The 24,348-nt window shown below is 45.5% G+C and overlaps 2 protein-coding genes across 5 annotated transcripts; one reads left to right on the top strand and one right to left on the bottom strand.

Annotated features, from left to right (window-relative positions):
* Positions 1-3,931: 3,931 nt before the first annotated feature.
* Positions 3,932-8,271, top strand: LOC109733929 (uncharacterized WD repeat-containing protein C2A9.03). 4 transcript variants are annotated; one of them, XM_073502193.1, is made up of 10 exons: positions 4,229-4,501; positions 4,593-4,775; positions 5,493-5,660; positions 5,743-5,829; positions 6,198-6,332; positions 6,444-6,554; positions 6,740-6,831; positions 6,908-7,013; positions 7,546-7,632; positions 7,759-8,271. In XM_073502193.1, exons 4-10 carry the CDS (start codon positions 5,770-5,772, stop codon positions 8,152-8,154), a joined length of 987 nt encoding a protein of 328 aa, XP_073358294.1. In that variant the 5' UTR covers positions 4,229-4,501; positions 4,593-4,775; positions 5,493-5,660; positions 5,743-5,769; the 3' UTR covers positions 8,155-8,271. The 4 variants fall into 4 exon arrangements, with proteins under 4 accessions (XP_040248666.1, XP_073358294.1, XP_045085932.1 ...); XM_045229997.2 differs by lacking the exon at positions 4,229-4,501 and having other exon boundaries at positions 4,656-4,775; positions 5,499-5,660; XM_040392732.3 differs by lacking the exons at positions 4,229-4,501; positions 5,493-5,660; positions 5,743-5,829 and adding an exon at positions 3,932-4,061.
* A 2,295-nt stretch (positions 8,272-10,566) lies between these two features.
* Positions 10,567-13,825, bottom strand: LOC109733930 (early nodulin-like protein 18). The gene is made up of 2 exons (XM_020293138.4): positions 13,514-13,825; positions 10,567-11,223 (listed from the first exon to the last, which is right to left on the bottom strand). The coding sequence occupies exons 1-2, from the start codon at positions 13,743-13,745 to the stop codon at positions 10,706-10,708; spliced, it is 750 nt and encodes a 249-aa protein (XP_020148727.1). The 5' UTR covers positions 13,746-13,825; the 3' UTR covers positions 10,567-10,705.
* Positions 13,826-24,348: the final 10,523 nt, after the last annotated feature.

Below are 24,348 nucleotides of genomic sequence, written 5' to 3'. Positions count from 1 at the left end.
GTTTGTCGCAAAAAGGGAAAGAGTTGGTGGAGGTAACAAGTGCACAGTTGGAGGGTTGATCAGGGATCCTCCCCTCTCCCATGTGGACAACATGAATGGTAGTCTAGTTCTTTTTTTCTTCATATTGATACCTCTCTGTCTTGGTCTTTTTTAGAAGCAACTATATAGATTTGGTTATGTTTAATAAAGAGAGTAGAAAGATAGTACAATTGACTGAATAACTGAAATGAACACCAACAACATAGACCTCTAATAAACACTGGAAGTTATATCAAGGTTCTTTGAAATCACATCTCTAGCTTCGTCTTCTACATCTTAATAATCTTCGATGTCTGATGATAATAAAACAACAGAAGATGAGACCAACGAAAACCGAGATAATGTTACATATTTTGAAGATTCACATGACTAGTCACCACTGTACAAGGTGAAAACCTAATGTGGATGAATGCGACGAAATAGGGGATGACCCCCTCGCAAGCTCCAGGTCGTCAAAATTGCTGCTCCATAGCCAAACCAGGACCAAGAACACCGTGGTCTAGACTGTGAGAACCACTTGCTCCATGGAGTAGACTGGGATTGCTACTATAGGCCGGAAACAGAACCGGGAGACATTTTATTCGGTATGACAATGCTTGTACTATTGCCGCAAATGACATATAAAACTCACAAAAGAGGTACCTAATTACACACCAGACATGATCCGTGGACCGTGGTCCTCCCACCTCACCGCACAAAAACGGCTATCTCCTATGAGTAGGGTGGGTGGAGAGTAAAACTTACACTATTTGCCACGGGTAGGGTTTGTCTTGTGACTCATCCCTCTAAACTTAGATACCATACAATGTTTCTTTTTACCTTTGGTTTGGATATGTTTGGCATCTCATGGTCTTTCTGCTTTGCAGGACTTCCAAAGCACAATAATAGAACAAACATACAAACTGGATGTCATGGCATGTTGAATAATGCATGATGACACACGAATGTGTCAGAAAAGTTGTTTGGCCATGCAACGAAAAAACTCAAAAAATATTTTTTAAAGGACTAGGGGCATGTCATGGTTGTTAATAAAACATTCCCACGAGGTTGAATTCAATGGACATCTTCCTATGGATTCCATACAAAGTAGGTGGTATGAAAAAAATTTCGTAAAGTGAATCTTACAATGTAATTAATTTCTCTTGACGGTTGGAAGGGTAATTGAGCCATGTAGGTTTTCACGTGACTTAATTGCAACGACCTAGTAGGAATGGATCTCACTAGCCTAATAATCCCGAACAGAGGGAGTATCAAATTATGGTTGTATTTTTTTTGTAGGTCAAATTATCATTGTATTTGGTTGATGTAATAATAACACTCAATGCAACCCACTAAAAGACGCTCCTTTGGTCGCTCCCGCGGGCGGCCTGGGAGCGAACCCAGCCGCCGCCGCCAGCGGCACAACCCCCGTCCATCCTCCCCTCGCCGTCGTCGGAGGGCGTCGCCGGGCAAAGCCCGGGCGGCGGCGGGGCCCTTCCCTCCTCTCGCTGGGGTTTGGGTGGCGCGGGCTGCTCGATTCAGCAGGGTTTCACGCTTTGGCGAGGGCGCTCGCGCTCGAGGCGTCGCGGCGAGGCAGCGCCAGTCGGCGCGGTGCATGCGAAGGGGGTCGCGGTGGCCTGGTCGGCACGGAGGTGTGGGTGCGCGACGCTGGCAAGTGGAGGTCCGAGGCGAGGCCCGTGCGGCGGATCTGGCTGCCCCGGCGACGGCTTTGGGCGCCGTTGGGGCGGGGTGGTCGGGGCGCCGCAGTGGTGCGGCTGCGCGGGGCCAGCGGGTGGAGGTCTGCAGAGCAGCAGATGCAAGGGGCAGCTGGGGGTGGATCTAGCACGGCCGGGCGCGGATCTGGCGCGGTCGGGCGCATCAAGGGGCATGAAGGTGCGGGGACGGGCTCGCGGCGACCGCGAGCAGCGCGGGCTCGACAGGGGCGCGGCGTGTGCGGCTGTCGGTGGCTGCACGCGGTGAGGATTTGGTGCTGCTGGAGGCTGTGCGGATGTGGTGCTGCAGGGGGCTGAGGCTGGACGCCGGGGCGACGACCCCGGAGCTTGGGCGTCGTTCCTGCTGGGCGACGCGGTGGTGTTGGCTGCGGACCGGAGCGCGACAGGTCGTGGGGCTTGGCACTCAGATCTGGAGTCAGCGTGGGTACTCAGGCTCTGGCCTGGGCGAAGGAGAGGCGACCGACGAGGCATCCCATCTTGCTACGGCGATGGGGATGCAAGATTCGGCTGCCGGGGTGGCTGATGCGTGGAGGTGCAGCGAGGGTAGGTCCGAAGGTGGGCTGACGGATTGGCTGTCGACCAGCGGATTTCGAGGGCTGGGTGAAAACCCGTTTCTGGCCATGGCTGGAGCCTGTGACGGCGGCGTCCGTGGACGCCGTGACCTTCCTGAAGGCGTCGACGGGATGCTCTCTTTTCCTCTGCGAGGGACAACTCCGGGGAAAACTCCAGACCTGAGGGTCGGTCGTTGGCGGCGTGTTGACGTTGTTCCCCTCTTGAGGGCATTGATTTTGGAGGTTAATCCAGTCAGAGGGACCAGTGGGTGTGTTGGGAGGTTGGGTGGTGGAAGGCATTGATGTGGTGTCGAGGCTTCTGTGGTAACGATGATGGGGCGAGTGAAGTCGGAGGCGTTGCGGTGGTTGCGGTAGTCGGCTCTTCTCCGACGTGTCCGTGAGATTACCTCGGTTTGTTTGTTGCGGTGAAGTCGGAGCTGCGGCGGCGGGGCCCTGTGGCAACGATGACAGGCAGCAGGTGGTCGGTTCGGTGGTCTTCCACGGCGCCAGCCTGGCATAGTTCTTCTTTCAATCTCTTCTTCAGAGTCGGAGGTGCGCTGCCCTCGACGAGGGTGGCTGAGTTCTGGCACGGTCTGTATGTGCCGCTCAGCGGTTTGTGACGGTTTTCGCCCGGTTCTTCGTTAATTAACCGGGCAATTCTCTTCTGCTTAATTAATGGATGAGGCAAAGCTTTTGCCTCCGTTTAAAAAAAATAACACTCAATGCATATTTATTTTATTGAGAAACCGTGCATACACGTAGGCATTCTGCTGCTCCATTTCAACCGTATTCTATGGTTACGATTCTGCCGGTCGCGTGAAGCTGAATATTGACGGATCGTTCGTTTATACCGACGGTGGATTAGCAGGAGCCGGTATGATCCTACGTGATAATGACAGCAACATTATCTTCTCCGCTTGTCGTTGCATCTTGCATTGTTCCGGACCGCTCCAGGCTGAGCTGTTGGCGTGCCAGGAGGGATTAAGCCTTGCTCTACAATGGTCTACTCGGTCGGTAGACATCGAGATGGACTGCATGGATGGGATCAAGTTGATCAAGTCGCCTATCCTTGACAGATCGTCACATAGAATGATAGTTCAGGATATTAAGAGGCTCTTTGGTGAAAGGAATATCTCTATTGCTCATGTAAGTAGGAATCAGAACGTTGTTACCCACACCCTTGCTGCTTTCGGACGATCGGAGGGCCGAACTGCAGTTTGGTTGCGCTCTGGACCTGCAGATGTTCCTCTGCTATGTAGGAACGAATATTCCAACAGTTGAGCAATGAAATCCTTTTAACCCCGCAAAAAAATATGTCTTTTTTTACATCACTAAATATGTAAATATGTCCTTTTGATTCCGTCGAAGAGCGAAAGGGTTTCGAAACAGGAACGGTGACCGAAATGCCCCCGCCACCCCATTGCTTCTTCCTAGGCGCTATCGCCGCTCCGCTCCCGTCCATCTAACTGACGCACTGAACTGACGAGCACGCAAACATCAATACTCTCTCCGTTTCAAAATACTTGACTTTCATTTGTCTAAAAATGAATGTACCTACATACTAAAACATGTTTAGATACATTTATATTTTGACAAATGGAAGGCATGTATTGTGAAATAGAGGGAGTACAAAATTGAAAATTAGTCTACTGTTCGGGAGAGAGAAGAGAAGGAAGAAGCCGCTCCGCTGACGAACAGTTTCTCACACCTCCGGGAGAAGAGAACCCATCTCCGCTCGGCTTTGGCGGAGTCTCCTGAGGTACAGTACGTCCTGTCGCGCCCTCCGTTTCTCCGTCGTTTTGGCGATCCTTCTGTGAATTTTCCCCGCGGCGAGGAGCCGCGATAGGCTCCTAGGGTTTGGGGCGGCGCGGCGCGGCGCGGGGAATCATTCAGTGGCATGCGCATCCCCGATTTGTGGCGGAAAATTGCGTTCTTACTCGTTTCAGTCCGCTGCTAATCATGCGACTGTTGGCTCTCTGTTCGATCCGTTCCCCCCTTTCGTGTGCTAGCGAATTCCACCCCGTGTTGACTTCGTTCTGTTCACATCATGTTTGCTTATGATTGTCCCTAAGTGTTCAGATGTTCAGAGCCTGCTAATATGCCGTGGTGCTAATAGAAACTGCGGAGAGCCGCTAGATTTGTAGTAACTGCTGTTGTGGTTAATTAGCAGCTGCTATTACTTGTGGACTGGTGTAGGAGGTGCTAGCTGTTCTTGCGTCTCCGCTCGACTTGCAAGTCGTTTCGGCTGGAGCACCGTTGCTGATGGTGGTGGTGTTTGTTTTCTTTACAGGTTTGTGACGCACTCTCTCCTAGGCGAGGATCGATGTGCAATTATGGCGGCGGCGACGTCGATGACTGGTATGATGATTCTGATACGGATGACCACGTCGAAGACACGGGCGATGACGGGCACCATGAGCAAGGAGCAAGGAACTCCGATTTAGACCTGGATGATGAAGATCGGACCTTTTTGGTATGTCCATCAGTTGTTTTGTATTGTCGTGTCATCGCCGTTGGAACTAAGCCTACGCAAGATTGGTGTAAATGCACTTCTTATTGGGTTAGCAGAAGTTCGAACATTACTATTCCAATGATGACTAGAACTGCAAGTGTGGACACTTGAATGCTGCTGTTGGGATTCGATTATGTAGCTCTGTTTGTTGTGTACTAACTACTATATAGGCATGAATCAGTTATATGACCATATGAATGGCTTGATTGGGGCACTGATTGTTCATTCTCTTGTTTTGAGAGGGGTGAATGAAACGGCAAAAAAATTCATGCTTGGGAGCGTGATACATTTGTTTCTGGTTTAGAGGGTTGTCTCAATCTATGAAGCTTGTCCCCTTACCATTTGCACAATGTCATTTGTTCTCTACTGTTCATGGCCCTGTCTTTTTGTTATCTACATATCTGTTGCAAGTCTCTTCTCTGCTTGCCATGCCATGTAAAATGTTTCTATTGTTCCGTCTATTCTGTCTTCCATTTCTAAACCACTCTGGGTTTGTTGTAATTCTGGACATAGGATAAGGAAGCAGTTATTTGTCTTGCTCAGCTGTTAAGTTTATGGACCAATCTTGAACTTGAACAACAAGAGTTTAAATATGATTTTTTTGCTAATCTACCATTGTGTTAATTACATAAACCAAGCTGTGATGCTCTAAATAGTTATCCCTCCTTCTCTGTTTAGAGTCAGTTTCCAGATACTTGGGGGGTAGCGCCCACTAGAAAAGAAAAAGACATCCAAGGAATACAATGGGAGAGGCTGGCTATCACACGTGAACGGTACAGATAGACCAGATTGCAGGAGTACAAAAACTATGAGAACATTCCTAATTCTGGAGAAGAAGCAGCCGAGGTGTGTCTTGTAGAAAGTTCAACAGCTTATGCAAAGTTTTCTGTCTAGATGTTTCTAACAACTGATACATGTCTTAGAACAGGAATGCAAACAGACTGAGAAAGACGGAATGTATTACGAATTCAGAAAAAATACTAGATCTGTAAAGTCAACTATACTACATTTCCAGGTGGGTTTATTCTGTCTCTGAAATGCTTGCTTAAAAATTGCATAGATGATGAAATGCATCCATACGTGAAAGAAGAGATGGAGTTAGTCTTGAACATCAGGACCGAGGCTGGTTCTTGTATCTTTTGGATTAATTATAGTTTACATGGCAGTTTGGAGAAACTTTTACCGTATGAATTTAATTAGTTCAGGGATCTTTGCAAGTCCTGATTATGTGTCTCTGTCTGCAATCTCTTGTGAATACGTGCTGTTTCAGCTAACCATTTGCATTTGGTATCAGATTCTTCATTGATAACCCCTCCTATTTTTAAACCGATTTGATCTGCGCTGTCAAGAGCATCAAACAATTGACTTGAATTTTGCCTGCAGCTGAGAAATTTAGTATGGGCGACATCCAAGCATGATGTCTACCTGATGTCACATTACTCAGTCCTTCACTGGTCTGCATTGAGTGGCGTGGATACTGAACTTATGAACGTCCAAGGTCATGTGGCACCAAAGGAGGTACTATACACCTGATTGCAATTTATTATCTGTCTCCATTTTTCACATCCTCTACAGGCTACATCTTATCTTGTTATTCTTCTATTGAGTGTTATGGATCTCTTATTACAGAAGCACCCAGGAAGTCTATTAGAGGGGTTTTCTCAGACCAAGGTTAGTACCATGGCAGTCAAGGACAATTTGCTGGTAGCTGGCGGATTTCAAGGGGAGCTAATCTGCAAGGTATGTTACCCAAGGTGACTCAAACCTTTTGAATCAAATCCATATTGTGCTATCTTTTGGCATGGTGATTTACAATTTGGCTCAAATCCTTTGGAATCAAAATGCAATGTTGTCGTGCATGTACTCAAATTGCTTAATATGTTTATGAACTCTTAGTGTTGATCTAATGTTGATGTGGAATGCAGCACCTTGATCGAGAAGGGATAAGCTTTTGTTGTCGAACATCACATGATGATAATGCTCTTACTAATGCAATTGAGATATTCAATACTTCTAGGTAATGTCATGTCCCCTTTATTAATGATGCGACCTCATTGGGTGTATGTTCATGCCAGTTCTGTTTTCTCCCCTAGTGGCGCTGTTCATTTCATGGCATCGAGTAATGACAACGGTGTAAGAGACTATGACATGGAGAGATTCCAGTTGTGCAATCACTTTCAGTTTGATTGTCCAGTGAATGTAAGTCCCTTTGGTTATTTCTTTTATTTCTTTTATTTGTTTTGGAAAGCTGGAACAATTGGTTACATAATGTTGTGATCTTGTCGCATTGCTTCTGTCAATATGCTTGTTTACAATCATCTTGATATGTCCTATGTCATATGGGGCTTACTTTTGTACCCTGTTGTTGACCAATTTAATAAAATTAAACAAGAATGTGTGATGTCAAGAGCAAAACAGGAGTATCAAACTTGAAGTTGGCAGTGTTAAAAAAAAGGAATAAAAATCTTTTACCAGAGCTGACAGAACTTTGCAGTTATGTACTTCTGTTTTCTGGATCTAGGGGATGATGAGAACTGAGAATTATGGTGCCTCATCTGCAGCAATTGGCATCCTTCAGGGCAAGTCTTGCACATGCCCCTCATTTTGGGTCGCTGCCTTTGCGACATAGTATTCATAGTAAACGGAGACCAACACCAGTATCGGAATCACTGGAATGCTCTAAGTGCACTTGTTGTTTTACTCTGGCCTTACTATTATTTTGTTAATGCAGCATACATCGCTGAGTCCCGACAGAAAGCTTGTTCTCGCCGTGGGGGACCATCCTGATGCTTTACTTGTTGATGCGAATTCAGGAGAGGTATACTACTAGCCCATGCCAACCCATACATCAGAAATCCCATGTTAGCCAAACTCTGATTGATATTTCAAATTGAAATGCTGATTTGTAATTAAGTGGGTACACCATTTCTTATTCTGGATGCAGACGCTTCATGCCATGAAAGGCCATCACGACTACTCGTTCGCATCGGCCTGGAGCCCTGATGGACGAACGTTTGCTACCGGGAACCAAGACAAGACATGCCGAGTCTGGGACGTGAGAAACCTGTCGAAAGCCATCCATGTACTGAAGGGCAACCTTGGGGCCATTAGGTCGATCCGCTTCACTTCTGACGGGCAGTTCCTGGCGATGGCGGAACATGCGGACTTCGTCCAGATCTTCGACGCCCGGAGCGACTACACCAAAAGGCAAGAGCTGGACTTCTTTGGCGAGATATCTGGGATCTCCTTCAGCCCGGATATGGACGCTCTTTTCGTCGGCGTGTGGGATAGAACATATGGCAGCCTCCTCCAGTATGGTCGTTTACATAATAACAACTAGTGCGTGTACCATATGGAGCTGTTCCCCCGCATGTATATCCCAGAAGTCTTGAACAGAACTTGTCTGTGTGTGACTCATTTCTCAGCTGTATATAAATGAATATACATGTGTGCTTCATTGCTCTCGGGAAGTTGGCACTGAGGTGCTTTCATGGGTGAAATCCGCCGCTGCCTCACCTCAGCAGAGTGCCAGAGTGTGAATTTCCCATCTTGGTGGGCGGCCGCCACGCTTGCGGCCCAGCCTCTCTGATCATGCTCACTATCTGTAGTCTATGGAAGAAGCGGAGTGATTGCAAAGCTGTCATTACTATTGCAATACTGTTACAGCACCGCACAAAGGATTCCAGATGAAACACGAATTACAACCAGTCATTCCTTCTTTAAGAGCATGGTTAATAGTACAGCTAGCTGATGGCTATATGATACTGTCATGTCATCTATAGTCAACCTTATAGCTTGCAAGTACAATAGTAAGATATAAAGTTCCTACAAAAATAAAAAATAGTAAGATATAAAGATGTGCTACTTTATTAAAACATGGTCCACCTCTCATTCTCACCTGTTGCAGTTGGCTCTTATTCTGTAGCCAGTTTCTTTTCTCTCCCCTCCATGTCAGCAGAAAAATAATATTTTAACCCTTATAGTTTGCTTACATAAGCTTATTGTACTTGTTCTAAACATGACCACGAATATGACACAAGAAACACAATCCGGTCTTGAGAGAAGCTCAGGATGCTGTCTCCGACCATAACTTTGCCCAAGGTGGGCAAGGGGAAGAGTGCCTCCCTTGATTTGAGTTTTTTTTTTGCGGGTGACCCTTGATTGGAGTTGGATATGGCAACTAACGGGATCGGCGCCAGGCATCAACCCCAGCCAATGTAGTGGCATACCGAAGACTTCTATTGAGTTGATCTTCAACCGCGGTAGCCGATGTTGATATGGTGGCCGAAGGGCGAAGGAAGACAAAGCATCCAAGCGAGCTTGCATATACCCCACAGAGCACCAGATACGAGTGTGTTGGCCATAGATCTGTCACTTCTCTCCATCAGTGCCCATAGCAGTAAAGAAAGTGGGTAAAGAATAATCCTACCTAACGGTCTGCCAAGCTTATTGAAGAACCGCATGTCAGATCCACCTCCAACGGCGGCAACATGACTACTGAGATGGGGATAGAGGGAGAGTCCAGTAGCGGCTAGGGTTTGAGCCACTTGTGTCGCCACGCAAGAGCGACGTAAGATGAATGTTTTTCTCCCTCGCTTTTAGACACTTGCAGTGGTCACTCCGTGACATACCGAACTGGATGGAGACTCCCTAGTTGGTTGACCAACCGTTTTTATTACCTTTTGTATAAGGGAAAAGTTCTTTAAAAAAACGAAAACACTAACGCCTACATGTTGGGCGTTCCTCAACTCGCCCACACGTCCGAATCGTCGTTCACTGTCTTTTGCACAAATCTTGACACAAAAAAGTGGATTTGGTGTGCCACATAGGACGGGGCTGATGTGTGGGCGTTGAAGAGTTTGCCCACACGCCCGCACCACGCTGTTTGCCAGCTGCGCTGTGTGGGCGAACTAGCTTCTGCCCACACAGCCACCACCTAGTTCATGCGCGTGTGAGCGAACTGCTTTTCACCCACACGACACTCCTACGTTGTGGATGACAACTACAGTTACGCGAACGTGGCAACTAGGTAAACACACATGGCAACTGTTATTCTTTGCTAGACGGCAACTGCAGTTGCGCGTACGTGGCAACCAGATAAACACACATGGCAACTGTGATTAACAATACATGACAACTATGGTTGGACCACACGTGGCAACTAGGTAAACACACATGGCAACTACTATTTAACCATATATGGCAAGTAGTTAATCACATACGGCAACTATGGTTTGATTACACGCGGCAACTACCATAAATTAGACATGGCAACTATAGTTAACCAAAACAGATAGAGTTGCCATACTTTTCCAACTACACTTGCCATCCCGGATAACTACATCTGCCAACCAGGATGGCAACTAAATCGTCATCCCTCGGGGTACCTAACGTAGCCGCGCCAGGATGTGTGGGCATTTTTGCTTCGTGCCACACGCGTGGGGTGGAGATGAGTAGTACTTGTTGGGCGTGTGGCACGAAGTAGCCGCGCCCACACGTGTGGGCAATTCTAATGTCCGCCCACACACAGCCCGTGTGGGCTGCCTCCTGCTCACACCACACACGGTGTGTGGGCGCATATCGAATATACCACACGTGTGGTGGATATCGGCATCCTAAAAAAATTCTACGGAAAAAGTTTTAATCTGCGTCATAGATATGCCTAAAAAATTGTAAACTTTTCATGGGTGTACAAAAGCATACCTCAAATAAAAAACATATGTTACGATGAGAAAAACAACTACTCCCTTCATAAAAAAAATATAAGGGTGTTTAAATCAATATTTTAATAATCTAGACACTTTTATATTTCTTCACAGGGGACCAACAGAAACTACATATAAATCGGAATACCGTTCCAACCACGAGCGACACAGCGTGACCCTATTCGCTCAGGGAGCAACCAAAAATGCTAAGCTAACCACAATAGCAACCCCCAAGAAACGACTGCCCACCGCTCTACAGCCAGCGTTGTTGCCATCCGTGTAGTCACTGGCGGTGCCGGCGCCGGCTCTGGCACTGGCGGCGACCGGCCCCTGCGAGACCGAGAAGGCTGACCCAGCGGGTGGCGGCGCGAGGACGCCTTCCTTTGGTGGCGGTGCGAGGACGCCTTCCTTTGGCGACGGCGACGGCAGGTGGGCGAGAGCGGGCGGCAAACCGTGGCCGTGGGCTACCTTGATCTGGAAGCGCATGCCCTGCTGACACTGCACGCCGCCGTCGGCTTCCGAGAAGAAGTAGTTGGTGCCCTCGTAGAGGAGAGGGACAGAGATGGCGTCGGTCTCCTCGAGGCCGCCTACGCCGCCGCTGTAGATGTAGGTCTCCAGTCCGTCGTCCTCGCTGGGATCGCAGAGGGAGTAGGTAGTGGAGTTCGAGGTGACCACCACCGACGAGTTATCGTTCGTCTTGAATACTGGTAAGAAGAAAATAGGTAGCTGATCAGCATGGGTTTGGTTTAGTTGAGTATAACTGGCTCATGGTTAAGCTGTACGATGCAAAGAAAAATATAACTACACAAATCAGTGATTATGTGAACTACTACTAGTACATGACACCGGGTGATCACTTAATTGCTGATGCTAGAGAAATACTCCCTCTGTAAATTACTCCCTCCGTTCCTAAATATAAGTCTTTTTAGACATTTCAAATCAACTATAACATACGGATGTATGTAGACATATTTTAGAGTGTAGATTCACTCATTTTGCTCCGTATGTAGTCACTTGTTGAAATATCTAGAAAGACTTATGTTTAGAAACGGAGGGAGTAATATAAGAGCGTTTAGATTACTAAAGTAGTGATCTAAAAACTTTTATATTAGTTTACGGAGGGAGTATTTAAACTCCCTCTGTTTATAACATTTTTTAAAGTTTAAGCTCTGTCCTAAGTTAAAACATTTTAAGTTTCATTTGAGGAAGTACTGTGCCAACATTTGTAACACTAAATTTGTTTTTATTAGATTATTTTGTGCTTGAGAGGATTGAACTTTGTAATAAATTTGCACTGTGCGGGTGCTATGGTGCGGAGGCGTGTATCTTTCATTGTTAAATAAAACGAAAACACTAACGCCCACACGTGTGGCAAAATTGCAACTTACCCACACGCCTGGATCACCGTCCAGTTAAGTTTACATGAATCTTAACACATCAAGGCAGTTTTCGCGTGCCACGTAGAACAAGGCCGGTGTGTGGGCGTTGGAGAAGTCGCCCACACGCCCCACAACACACGGTTGCCAGCTGCGCTGTGCGGGCGAACTAGTTTCTGCCCACACAACCACCACCTAGTCCACGTGCGTGTGGGCGAACTGCTTTTTGCCCACACGACAGTCGTACGTTGTTGGATGGCAACTGCAATTGCGCGTACATGGCAACTAGGCAAACACACATGACAATTATGATTCGTTTGCTAGACGGCAACTGCAATTGCGCGTATGTGGCAATCAGATAAACATACATGGCAACTGTGATTAACCACACGTGGCAACTAGGTAAACACACATGGCAACTATTTGTTTGACCATATGTGGCAAGTAGTTAATCACACACGACAACTATGGTTTGATTACACGCGGCAACTAACATAAATTAGACATGGCAACTATAGTTAACCAAAACAAAGAGAGTTGCCATGCTTTTTACAATCATATTTGCCATCCCGGATAATTACAGTTGCCATCATGGATGGCAACTAAATCGTCATCCCGCGGGTACCTAATTTAGTTGCGCCAGAACATTTGGGCATATTTGCTTCGTGCCACACGCGTGGGGTGAGGATGGTTAGTACTTGTTGGGCGTGTGGCACAAAGTAGCTGCGCCCACACGTGTGGGCAATTCTACTGTTCGTCCACACACAGCCGTGTGGGCTGCCCCCTGCTCATGTCACATACGGTGTGTGGGCGAATGCCTATTATGTCACACGTGGGGTGGATATCGGCGTCCTAAATAAAAAAGTACTTTACGAGGTGACAGACAAAAACCAACCCGTTTATTAAAGTCGACGAATGTCAGAATGTAAACAGAGATGTAAATCCACGCTCAGAGGGCAAAACAGAGGTGAAGACCCACTGATTAAACCTGTGTTTCTCGATGTAGTGTAGCATTAGAGTTTCTAGTAGATTAGAATCGGGGCAGCTATTTTAGCCAGAGCGTTGACTTGTGGTGCTATTAGAGATCAGCCGGCACATGCCTTCCACTACAGAAAGATTCTATTTTTCCTTGGTTCTTGGCGCATGAAGCTCGGAAGTTACTGGCTTCCTTCCTGCATAGCTAGATCTGGATCTAATAAGTTCTGAATTCTTGGTTGCTTCATGTTTCATGGCCTCTGTTACATATTTCTTCAAGACCCGTCCTCCTTTTCTAGGATGAAGTAAGTTTGTACTCGCAGATATTTCCTCCGTTCCAAATTACTCATCGTGGTTTTAATTCAAATTTGAACTAAAACCACGACGAGGAATTTGAAACGGAGGGAGTAGTACTGTACTTCTCATTATAATCTGCTTAACTAGCTAAACCGCCAAAACCCAACCATTTGATGACATCTAGAATTATCGATCCCCATTTTCCTCATTATGCATCAGAAGTTCAGAACACTAGCTCGATTGGTTTCTTTCTTTCTCACACTCACAGCACATTGTGCGACAGGAACTGTACCGCAGAAAGAAGCAGAAGCAAATTGAAGTAGCAGTTGGTTTAGGTTGGACGTACTGAGGTAGTCGCCGAGGTAGAATGTCTCGCCGGCGACCCAGGAGGAGTAGTTGCCCGACGTGGTGTTGCTCGTCGCGTTGAAGAACCACCCGTCGGGGCCCCCAACCGTGTGGTTCATGTACGCCAGCGGCGCCGGCAAGGCCGACGGCTCGTCCTGCGCCGTCGCCGGGCTTGCCAGGACGGCCAGCGCGGCGACTGCGGCTAACGCGGCCGCTGGTAGAAGGCGCGCCATGGAGCCTGAGCTTGGGAGCTAGCTATGGCTTGTCGATGGCCAGCAGAGCTTTTTATCTAGTGTCCTGTGCTCTTCTGTCAAAGTAATCCAGACTATATATACAGTACTAGGCCGTGTAGATTCCTTAATTGACTCCCGGTTTAGTAGTAGTAGTGTGGACGTGATGGAGCTTGCCGGTCGATTAGTTTAGAGGAATCATAAATGCTCACACTTAAACTTCCACTGTTCCACACACGCTGTCATGTGCATCTTTGAGTAATGTTTGACCCACCGGATACCACCCGCAGTTACCATTTCTCTACCGCCTATAAAAGAAATAAATAACTAGTGTTCCTTTTTTGTCACTCTTTTTTTTAACATCAGTACAGACACAAGCACTCATATATACGCGCATACACTTACCTCTATAAACGCACGCACGGGAACGTCTCCTCCCACTAAACGCGCATTGCCGAAAATCCTGAAATAAATCCAGGGTAAATACGAACACCAGGACTTGAACTCTGGTAGGCTGGGAATATCACTGTCCATCTAACCATCCAATCACAAATTGGTTTGCGTCAAACTCTTCTTCGTCAACCGGGTTTTGCCCCTCCCATCATGTTCCTTCATCTATATTTTTATTTAGCTGTTTTTTATTTCAGCACGTCATATATGACCGCATCTTTCAAATATGCCACTCAATCATATTGATTTACTTACCTTTTGCAGTACTACATGAACTTCACCTTAATTAACTTACCTTTTTCCAATAACATGGAATTACGCCATTCGATTTCACACCGTATTTCATCACACCTTCGTGTATGCCACTCAATCATATTAACTTATTTACCATTGAAGGAAATATGCCCTAGAGGCAATAATAAAATTGTTATTTATATTTCCTTATATCATGATAAATGTTTATTATTCATGCTAGAATTGTATTAACCGGAAACTTGATACATGTGTGGATACATAGACAAAACACAGTGTCCCTAGTAAGCCTCTACTTGACTAGCTCGTTGATCAAAGATGGTTAAGGTTTCCTGACCATGGACATGAGTTGTCATTTGATAACGGGATCACATCATTAGGAGAATGATGTGATGAACAAGACCCATCCGTTAGCTTAGCATATTGATCGTTCAGTTTTATTGCTATTGCTTTCTTTATGTCAAATACATATTCCTTCGACTATGAGATTATGCAACTCCCAAATACCGGAGGAATGCCTTGTGTGCTATCAAACGTCACAACGTAACTGGGTGATCATAAAGATGCTCTACAGGTATCTCCGAAGGTGTTTGTTGGGTTGGCATAGATCAAGATTAGGATTTGTCACTCCGAGTATCGGAGAGGTATCTCTGGGCCCTCTCAGTAATGCACATCATAAGAAGCCTTGCAAGCAAAGTGACTAATGAGTTAGTTGCAGGATGATGCATTACGAAACAAGTAAAGAGACTTGCCGGTAACGAGATTGAACTAGGTATGAAGATACCGACGATCGAATCTCGGGCAAGTAACATACCGATGACAAAGGGAATGACGTATGTTGTCATTATGGTTTGACCGATAAAGATCTTCGTAGAATATGTAGGAACCAATATGAGCATCCAGGTTCCGCTGTTGGTTATTGACCGGAGATGTGTCTCGGTCATATCTACATAGTTCTCGAACCCGTAGGGTCCGCACGCTTAACGTTCGATGACGATTTGTATTATGAGTTATGTGTTTTTGGTGACCGAAGATTGTTCGGAGTCCCGGATGAGATCATGGACATGACGAGGAGTCTTGAAATGGTCGAGAGGTAAAGATTGATATATTGGACAATAGTATTGGGACACTGGTTGGGTCCGCCGGCGCCAATTTCGGCCCGAGCCGGCGAAAAATGGGCCCTTGGGGGCGCGACTGGGCCGATTTTTCGGCGCCGGCGGCCGAAAAGTCGCCCGGGGGGCCTTGTTGGGGGCGCGGCTGGAGATGCTCTTACCATCCCCAAGCTTGGGGTTTTGCACATTATTAGCACAATTGACATTAATTGAATTTATAGTAACACCATTGCAATCATGCTTTTCATCCAAGGAGCTATCGTGAATCACTTCATAAATTTCTTCTTTAAGCACTTCATCACAATTTTCAGATTGACGAATTTCAAGTAAAACTTCATAAAGATAATCTAGTGCACTCTACTCACTAGCAATTGGTTCATTATTATTAGATCTCTTAAAAATATTAGAAAGTGGATGAGGATCCATAAACTCTTTGTTGGGAAACGTAGCATGCAATTTCAGAAAATTTCCTACGCTCATGCAAGATCTATCTAGGAGATGCATAGCAACAAGGGGAGAGTGTGTCTACATACCCCCGTAGACCGAAACGGAAGCATTTCACAACGCGGTTGATGTAGTCGAACTTTCTTCGAGCTCCACCGGTCGAGTACCGAACGTACGGCACCTACGAGTTCTGCACATATTCAGCTCAGTGACGTTCCTCGCCTTCTTGATCCAGCATGGTGTCGAGGTTGTAGATGAGTTCCGTCAGCATGACGGGGTGGTGACGGTGATGGTGAAGTGATCCGCGCAGGGCTTCGCCTAAGCACTACGAAGATATGACCGGAGGCGTAAACTGTGGAGGGGGGCGCCGCACACGACTAACAATTGATGTTGTGTGTTCTAGGCGCCCCCTCCCCACATATATATAGGTGGGAGGGGGTGGAAGCAGCAAGGGTGCGCCCCAAGTAGGAGGAATCCTACTTGGGGTCCTCCCCAATTCGACCTCCTCCCCTTCCATAATTGCCGGAGGGGAAAAGGGAAGAGGAAGGAGAGAAGGAAAGGGGGGCCGAACCCCCTCTTTCCCTTCCCCACTCGGCCTCCTTCCATTGGGGGGGGGGGGGGGGCACCCCTTGTGGGCTGGTGTGATCCCCTCTTATGGCCCATATGGCCCATATCTTTCCCCCGGGGGTTCCGATAACCCTCCCGGTACTCCGATAAATATCCGGAGCACTTCCGGTGTCCGAATACTATCATCCTATATATCAATCTTTACCTATTGACCATTTTGAGAATCTTCGTCATGTCTGTGATCTCATCCGGGACTCCGAACAACATTCGGTCCCCAAATCACATAACTCATATAATACAAAATCGTCATCGAACGTTAAGTGTGCGGACCCTACGAGTTCGAGAACTATGTAGACATGACCGAGACACTTCTCCGGTCAATAACCAATAGCGGAACCTAGATGCTCATATTGGCTCCTACATATTCTACGAAGATCTTTATCAGTCGAACCGTTATGACAACATACGTTATTCCCTTTGTCCATCGGTATGTTACTTGCCCGATATTCGATCGTCGGTATCTTCATACCTAGTTCAATATCGTTACCGGCAAGTCTCTTTACTCATTCTGTAATACATCATCCTGCAACTAACTCATTAGTAAGTTTGCTTGCAAGGCTTCTTATGATGTGCATTACCGAGATGGCCCAGAGATACCTCTCCGATACTCGGAGTGATAAATCCTAATATTGATCTATGCCAACCCAACAAACACCTTCGGAGATACCTGTAGAGCATCTTTATGATCACCCAGTTACGTTGTGTCGTTTGATAGCACACAAGGCATTCCTCCGGTATTCGGGAGTTGCATAATCTCATAGTCGAAGGAATATGTATTTGACATGAAGAAAGCAATAGCAATAAAACTGAATGGTCAATATGCTAAGCTAACGGATGGGTCTTGTCCATCACATAATTCTTCTAATGACGTGATCCCGTTATCAAATGACAACTCATGTCCATGGTCAGGAAACCTTAACCTCTTTGATCAACGAGCTAGTCAAGTAGAGGCTCACTAGGGACACAATGTTTGTCTATGTATTCACACATGTATTTAGGTTTCCGGTTAATACAATTCTAGCATGAATAATAAGGATTTATCATGAATAAGGAAATATAAAATAACAACTTTATTATTGCCTCTAGGGCATATTTCCTTCAGTCTCCCACTTGCACTAGTGTCAATAATCTAGATTATATTGTAATGATTCTAACACCCATGGAGTCTTGGTATTGATCATGTTTTGCTCGTGGAAGAGGCTTAGTGAACGGGCCTGCTACATTCAGATCCGTATGTATTTTGCAAATCTCTATGTCTCCCTCCTTGACTTGATCATGGATGGAGTTGAAGCGTCTCTTGATGTGTTTGGTTCATTTGTGAAATCTGGATTCCTTCACTAAGGCAATTACTCCAGTATTGTCACAAAAGATTTTCATTGGACCCGATGCACTAGTTATTACACCTAGATCGGGTATTAACTCCTTCATCCAGACTCCTTCATTTGCTGCTTCTGAAGCAGCTATGTACTCCGCTTTAGGCGTAGATCCCGCCACGACGCTCTGCTTGGAACTGCGACAGCTCCACCATTCAATATAATACGTATCCGGTTTTTGACTTAGAGTCATCCGGATCAGTGTCAAAGCTAGCATCGACGTAACCATTTACGACGAGCTCTTTGTCACCTCCATAAACGAGAAACATATCCTTGGTCCTTTTCAGGTACTTTAGGATGTTCTTGAACGCTGTCCAGTGATCCAATCCTAGATTACTTTGGTACCTCCCTGCCAGACTTATAGCAAGGCACACATCAAGTCTGGTACACAGCATAGCATACATGATAGAACCTATGACTGAGGCATAGCGAATGACTTTCATTTTCTCTCTATCTTCTGAAGTGGTCGGGCATTGAGTCTGACTCAACTTCACACCTTGTAACACAAGCAAGAACCCTTTCTTTGACTAATCGATTTTGAACTTCTTCAAAACTTTATCAAGGTATGTGCTTTGTGAAAGTCCTATTAAGCGTCTTGATCTATCTCTATAGATCTTAACGCCCAATATATAAGCAGCTTCACCGAGGTCTTTCATTGAGAAACTTTTATTCAAGTATCCTTTTATGCTATCTAGAAATTCTACATCATTTCCAATCAACAATATGTCATCCACATATAATACTAAAAATGCTACAAAGCTCCCACTCACTTTCTTGTAAATACAGGCTTCTCCGGAAGTCTGTATAAAACCATATGCTTTGATCACCTCATCAAAGCGTATATTCCAACTTCGATATGCTTGCACCAGTCCATTGATGGATCGCTGGACCTTGCACACTTTGTTAGCACCTTTAGGATCGGCAAAACCTTCTGGTTGCATCATATACAACTCTTCTTTAGAAATCCATTAAGGAATGCAGTTTTGACGTCCATTTGCCAGATTTCGTAATCATAAAATGTGGCAATTGCTAACATGATTCGGATAGACTTAAGCATCACTACGGGTGAGAAAGTCTCACCGTAGTCAACTCCTTGAACTTGTCAAAAACCTTTCGTGACAAGTCGAGCTTTGTAGACAGTAACATTACCATCATCGTCAGTCTTCTTCTTGAAGATCTATTTATTCTCTATGGCTCGCCGATCATCGGGCAAGTCAACCAAAGTCCACACTTTGTTCTCATACATGGATCCTATCTCAGATTTCATGGCCTCAAGCCATTTATCGGAATCTTGGCTCATCATAGCTTCTCCATAGTTCATAGTTTCGTCATGGTCTAGTAACATGACTTCCAGAACAGGATTACCGTACCATTCTGGTCCGGAACGTGCTCTGGTTGACCTACGAGGTTTGGTAGTAACTTGATCTGAAGTTTCATGATCATCATTATTAGCTTCCTCTCTAGTTGGTGTAGGAATCACGGGAACGATTTTCTGTGATGAGCTACTTTCCAATTCGAGAGAACGTACAATTACCTCATCAAGTTCTACTTTCCTCCCACTCACTTCTTTCGAGAGAAACTCCTTCTCTAGAAATTTTCCATTCTTGGCAACAAAGATCTTGCCTTCGGATCTGTGGTAGAAGGTGTACCCAATTGTTTCCTTAGGGTATCCTATGAAGACACACTTCTCTGATTTGGGTTCGAGCTTATCAAGATGAAGCCTTTTGACATAAGTGTCGCGACCCCAAACTTTAAGAAACGACAGCTTAGGTTTCTTGCCAAACCACAGTTCATACGGTGCCGTCTCAACGGATTTAGATGGTGCCCTATTTAACGTGAATGCAGCTGTCTCTAATGCATAACCCCAAAACGATAGTGTTAAATCGATAAGAGACATCATAGATCGCACCGTATCTAATAAAGTACAGTTAGGATGTTCGGACACACCATTACGCTGTGGTGTTCCAGGTGGCGTGAGTTGTGAAACTATTTCACACTGTTTTAAATGAAGGCCAAACTCGTAACTCAAATATTCGCCTCAGCGATCAGATCATAGAAACTTTATTTTCTTGTTACGATGATTCTCCACTTCACTCTGAAATTCTTTGAACTTTTCAAATGTTTCAGACTTGTGTTTCATTAAGTAGGTATACTCATATCTTCTCAAATCATCTGTGAAGGTCAGAAAATAACGATACCCGCCGCGAGCTTCAACACTCATCGGACCGCATACATCGGTATGTATTATTTCCAATAAGTCATTAGCTCGCTCCATTGTTCCAGAGAACGGAGTTTTAGTCATCTTGCCCATGAGGCATGGTTGCAAGTATCAAATGATTCATAATCAAGTGATTCCAAAAGCCCATCTGCATGGAGTTTCTTCATGCGCTTTACACCAATATGACCTAAACGGCAGTGCCACAAATATGTTGCACTATCATTATCAACTTTGCATCTTTTGGCATCAATATTATGAATATGTGTATCACCACAATCGACATTCAACAAAAATAGACCACTCTTCAAGGGTGCATGACCATGAAAGATATTACTCATATAAATAGAACAACCATTATTCTCTGATTTAAATGAATAACCGTCTCGCACTAAACAAGATCTAGATATAATGTTCATGCTCAACGCTGGCACCAAATAACAATTATTCAGGTCTCAAACTAATCCTGAAGGTAGATGTAGAGGTAGCATGCCGACGGCGATCACATTGACCTTGGAACCATTCCCGACGCGCATTGTCACCTCGTCCTTAGCCAATCTTTGTTTAATCCATAGCCCCTGTTTTGAGTTATAAATATGAGCAACCGAACCAGTATCAAATACCCAGGCGCTACTACGAGAATTAGTAAGGTGCACATCAATAACAGGTATATCAAATATACCTTTGTTCACTTTGCCATCATTCTTATCCGCCAAATACTTGGGGCAGTTCCGCTTCCAGTGACCAGTCCCTTTGCAGTAGAAGCACTCAGTTTCTGGCTTGGGTCCAGCTTTGGGCTTCTTCCCGGGAGTGGCAACTTGCTTGCCATTCTTCTTGAAGTTCCCCTTCTTTCCCTTGCCTTTTTTCTTGAAACTAGTGGTCTTTTTAACCATCAACACTTGATGCTCCTTCTTGATTTCTACCTCCGCAGCTTTGAGCATTGCGAAGAGCTCGGGAATTGTCTTCTCCATCCCTTGCATATTATAGTTCATCATGAAGCCTTTGTAGCTTGGTGGCAGTGATTGGAGAACTCTGTCAATAACACTATCATCTAGAAGATTAACTCCCAACTGAGTAAAGTGATTATGACACCCAGACATTTTGAGTATGTGTTCACTGACATAACCGTTCTCCTCCATCTTGCAGCTATAGAACTTGTTGGAGACTTCATATCACTCAACTCGGGCATTTGCTTGAAATATTAACTTCAACTGTTGGAACATCTCATATGCTCCATGACGTTCAAAACGTCATTGAAGTCCTGATTCTAAGCCGTAAAGCATGGCACACTGAACTATCGAGTAGTCATCAGATCGAGCTTGCCAGACGTTCATTAGATCAGCATCTGCTCCTGCAGCAGGCCTTTCACCTAGCGGTGCATCAAGGACATAATTCTTCTCTGCAGCAATGAGGATAATCCTCAAGTTATGGACCCAGTCCATGTAGTTCCTACCATCATCTTTCAACTTAGCTTTCTCTAGGAACGCATTAAAATTCAAGGGAACGGTAGCACGGGCCATTGATCTACAACATAGATATGCAAAAACTATCAGGACTAAGTTCATGATAAATTAAGTTTAATTAATCAAATTACTTAAGAACTCCCACTTGGATAGACATCCCTCAAGTCATCTAAATGATACGTGATCTAAATCACCTAAACCATGTCCGATCATCACGTGAGATGGAGTAGTCATCACTGGTGAACATCTCTATGGTCATCATATCTACTATATGATTCACGTTTGACCTTTCGGTCTCCAGTGTTCCGAGGTCATGTGTGTACATGCCATGCTCGTCAAGTTTAACCCAAGTATTCCGCATGTGCAAAACTATCTTGCATCCGTTGTATTTGAACGTAGAGTCTATCGCACCTGATCATCACGTGGTGTCTCAACACGACGAACTGTCGCAACGGTGCATACTCAGGGAGAACACTTATACCTTGAAATTTAGTGAAGGGATCATCTTATAATGCTACCGCCGTACTAAGCAAAATAAGATACATAAAAGATAAACATCACATGCAATCAAAATATGTGACATTATATGGCCATCATCATCTTGTGCTTTTGATCTCCATCTCCAAAGCATCGTCATGATCTCCATCATCCCTGGCTCGACACCTTGATCTCCATCGTTGCATCGCGGTCGTCTCGCCAACTATTGCATCTACAACTATCACTAATGCATAGTGATAAAGTAAAGCAATTACATGGCATTTGCATTTCATACAATAAAGAGACAACCATAAGGCTCCTGCCGGTTTTCGATAACTTTTACAAAACATGATCATCTCATACAACAATGTATATCACATCATGTCTTGACCATATCACATCAGAACATGCCCTGCAAAAACAAGTTAGACGTCCTCTACTTTGTTGTTGCAAGTTTTACGTGGCTGCTACGGGCTTCTAGCAAGAACCGTTCTTACCTACACATCAAAACCACAACAGTGATTTATCAAGTTTGTTGTTTTAACCTTCAACAAGGAGCGGCCGTAGTAAAATTCGATTCAACTAAAGTAGGAGAAACAGACACCCACCACCGCCAGCCACCTTTATGCAAAACTAGTTGCATGTATGTCGGTGGAACCGGTCTCATGAACGTGGTCATGTAAGGTTGGTCCGGGCCGCTTCATCCAACAATACAGCAGAATCAAAATAAGACATTGGTGGTAAGTAGTATGACGATCACCGCCCACACTCTTTGTGTTCTACTCGTGCATATCATCTACGCATAGACCTGATCCGGATGCCACTGTTGGGAAACGTAGCATGCAATTTCAAAAAATTCCTATGCTCACGCAAGATCTATCTAGGAGATACATAGAAATGAGGGGAGAGTGTGTCTACGTACCCTCGCAGACCGAAAGTGGAAGCGTTTCACAACGCGGTTGATGTAGTCGAACTTTCTTTGAGCTCCACCGATCGAGTACTGAACGTATGACACCTGCGAGTTCTGCACACATTCAGCTCGGTGACGTACCTCGCCTTCTTGATCCAGCAAGGTGTCGAGGTTGTAGATGAGGTCCGTCAGCACGATGGTGTGGTGACGGTTATGGTGATGTGACTTGCGCAGGGCTTCGCCTAAGCACTACGAAGATATGACCGGAGGCATAAACTGTGGAGGGGGGCGCCGCACATGGCTAATAATTGATGTTGTGTGTTCTAGGGGCCCCCTCCCCACATATATATATATATAGGTGGGAGGGGGAGGGGAGCAGCAAGAGTGTGCCCCAAGTAGGAGGAATCCTACTTGGGGTCCTCCCCAATTCGGCCTCCCCCTTCCATAATTGCTGGAGGGGGAAAAGGGAAGAGGAAGGAGAGAAGGAAAGGGGGGCACCCCCTCTTTCCCTTCCCCACTCGGCCTCCTTCCATGGGGGGGGCACCCCTTGTGGGCTGGTGTACTCCCCTCTTATGGCCCATATGGCCCATATCTTTCCCTCGGGCGTTCCGGTAACCCCCCCGGTACTCCGATAAATATCCGAAACACTTCCGGTGTCCGAATACTATCATCCTATATATCAATCCTTACCTCTTGACCATTTCGAGAATCCTCGTCATGTCCGTGATCTCATCCGGGACTCCGAACAACATTCAGTCACCAAATCACATAACTCATATAATACAAAATCGTCATCGAACGTTAAGCGTGCGGACCCTATGGGTTCGAGAACTATGTAGACATGACCGAGACACTTCTCCCATCAATAACCAATAGCGGAACCTGGATACTCATATTTGCTTCTACATATTCTACGAAGATCTTTATCGGTCGAACCGTTATGACAACATACATTATTCCATTTGTCCATCGTTATGTTACTTGCCCGAGATTCGATCGTCGGTATCTTCATACCTAGTTCAATCTCGTTACCGGAAAGGCTCTTTACTCGTTCCTTAATACATCATCCTACAACTAACTCATTAGTCACTTTGCTTGCAAGGCTTCTTATGATGTGCATTACCGAGAGGGCCCAGAGATAATCTCCGATACTTGGAGTGACAAATCCTAATCTTGATCTATGCCAACCCAACAAACACCTTCGGAGATACCTGTAGAGCATCTTTATGATCACCCAGTTACATTGTGACGTTTGATAGCACACAAGGCATTCCTACGATATT

This window comes from Aegilops tauschii, chromosome 6, assembly GCF_002575655.3.
Source record: "Aegilops tauschii subsp. strangulata cultivar AL8/78 chromosome 6, Aet v6.0, whole genome shotgun sequence".
Taxonomy (NCBI): Eukaryota; Viridiplantae; Streptophyta; class Magnoliopsida; order Poales; family Poaceae; genus Aegilops; species Aegilops tauschii.
This window is presented reverse-complemented; position numbering and strand designations above follow the sequence as displayed.

Excerpts from the sequence above, each read along its gene's own strand:
- LOC109733930 (XM_020293138.4), bottom strand. The coding sequence starts at position 13,745 with ATGGCGCGCCTTCTACCAGCGGCCGCGTTAGCCGCAGTCGCCGCGCTG. Across the intron at positions 11,224-13,513 it reads CTACCTCGGCGACTACCTCA|TATTCAAGACGAACGATAAC; the intron begins GTACGTCCAACC and ends TCTTCTTACCAG.
- LOC109733929 (XM_040392732.3), top strand. The coding sequence starts at position 4,626 with ATGTGCAATTATGGCGGCGGCGACGTCGATGACTGGTATGATGATTCT. Across the intron at positions 6,555-6,739 it reads AAGGGGAGCTAATCTGCAAG|CACCTTGATCGAGAAGGGAT; the intron begins GTATGTTACCCA and ends TGTGGAATGCAG. Across the intron at positions 6,832-6,907 it reads GAGATATTCAATACTTCTAG|TGGCGCTGTTCATTTCATGG; the intron begins GTAATGTCATGT and ends TTTCTCCCCTAG.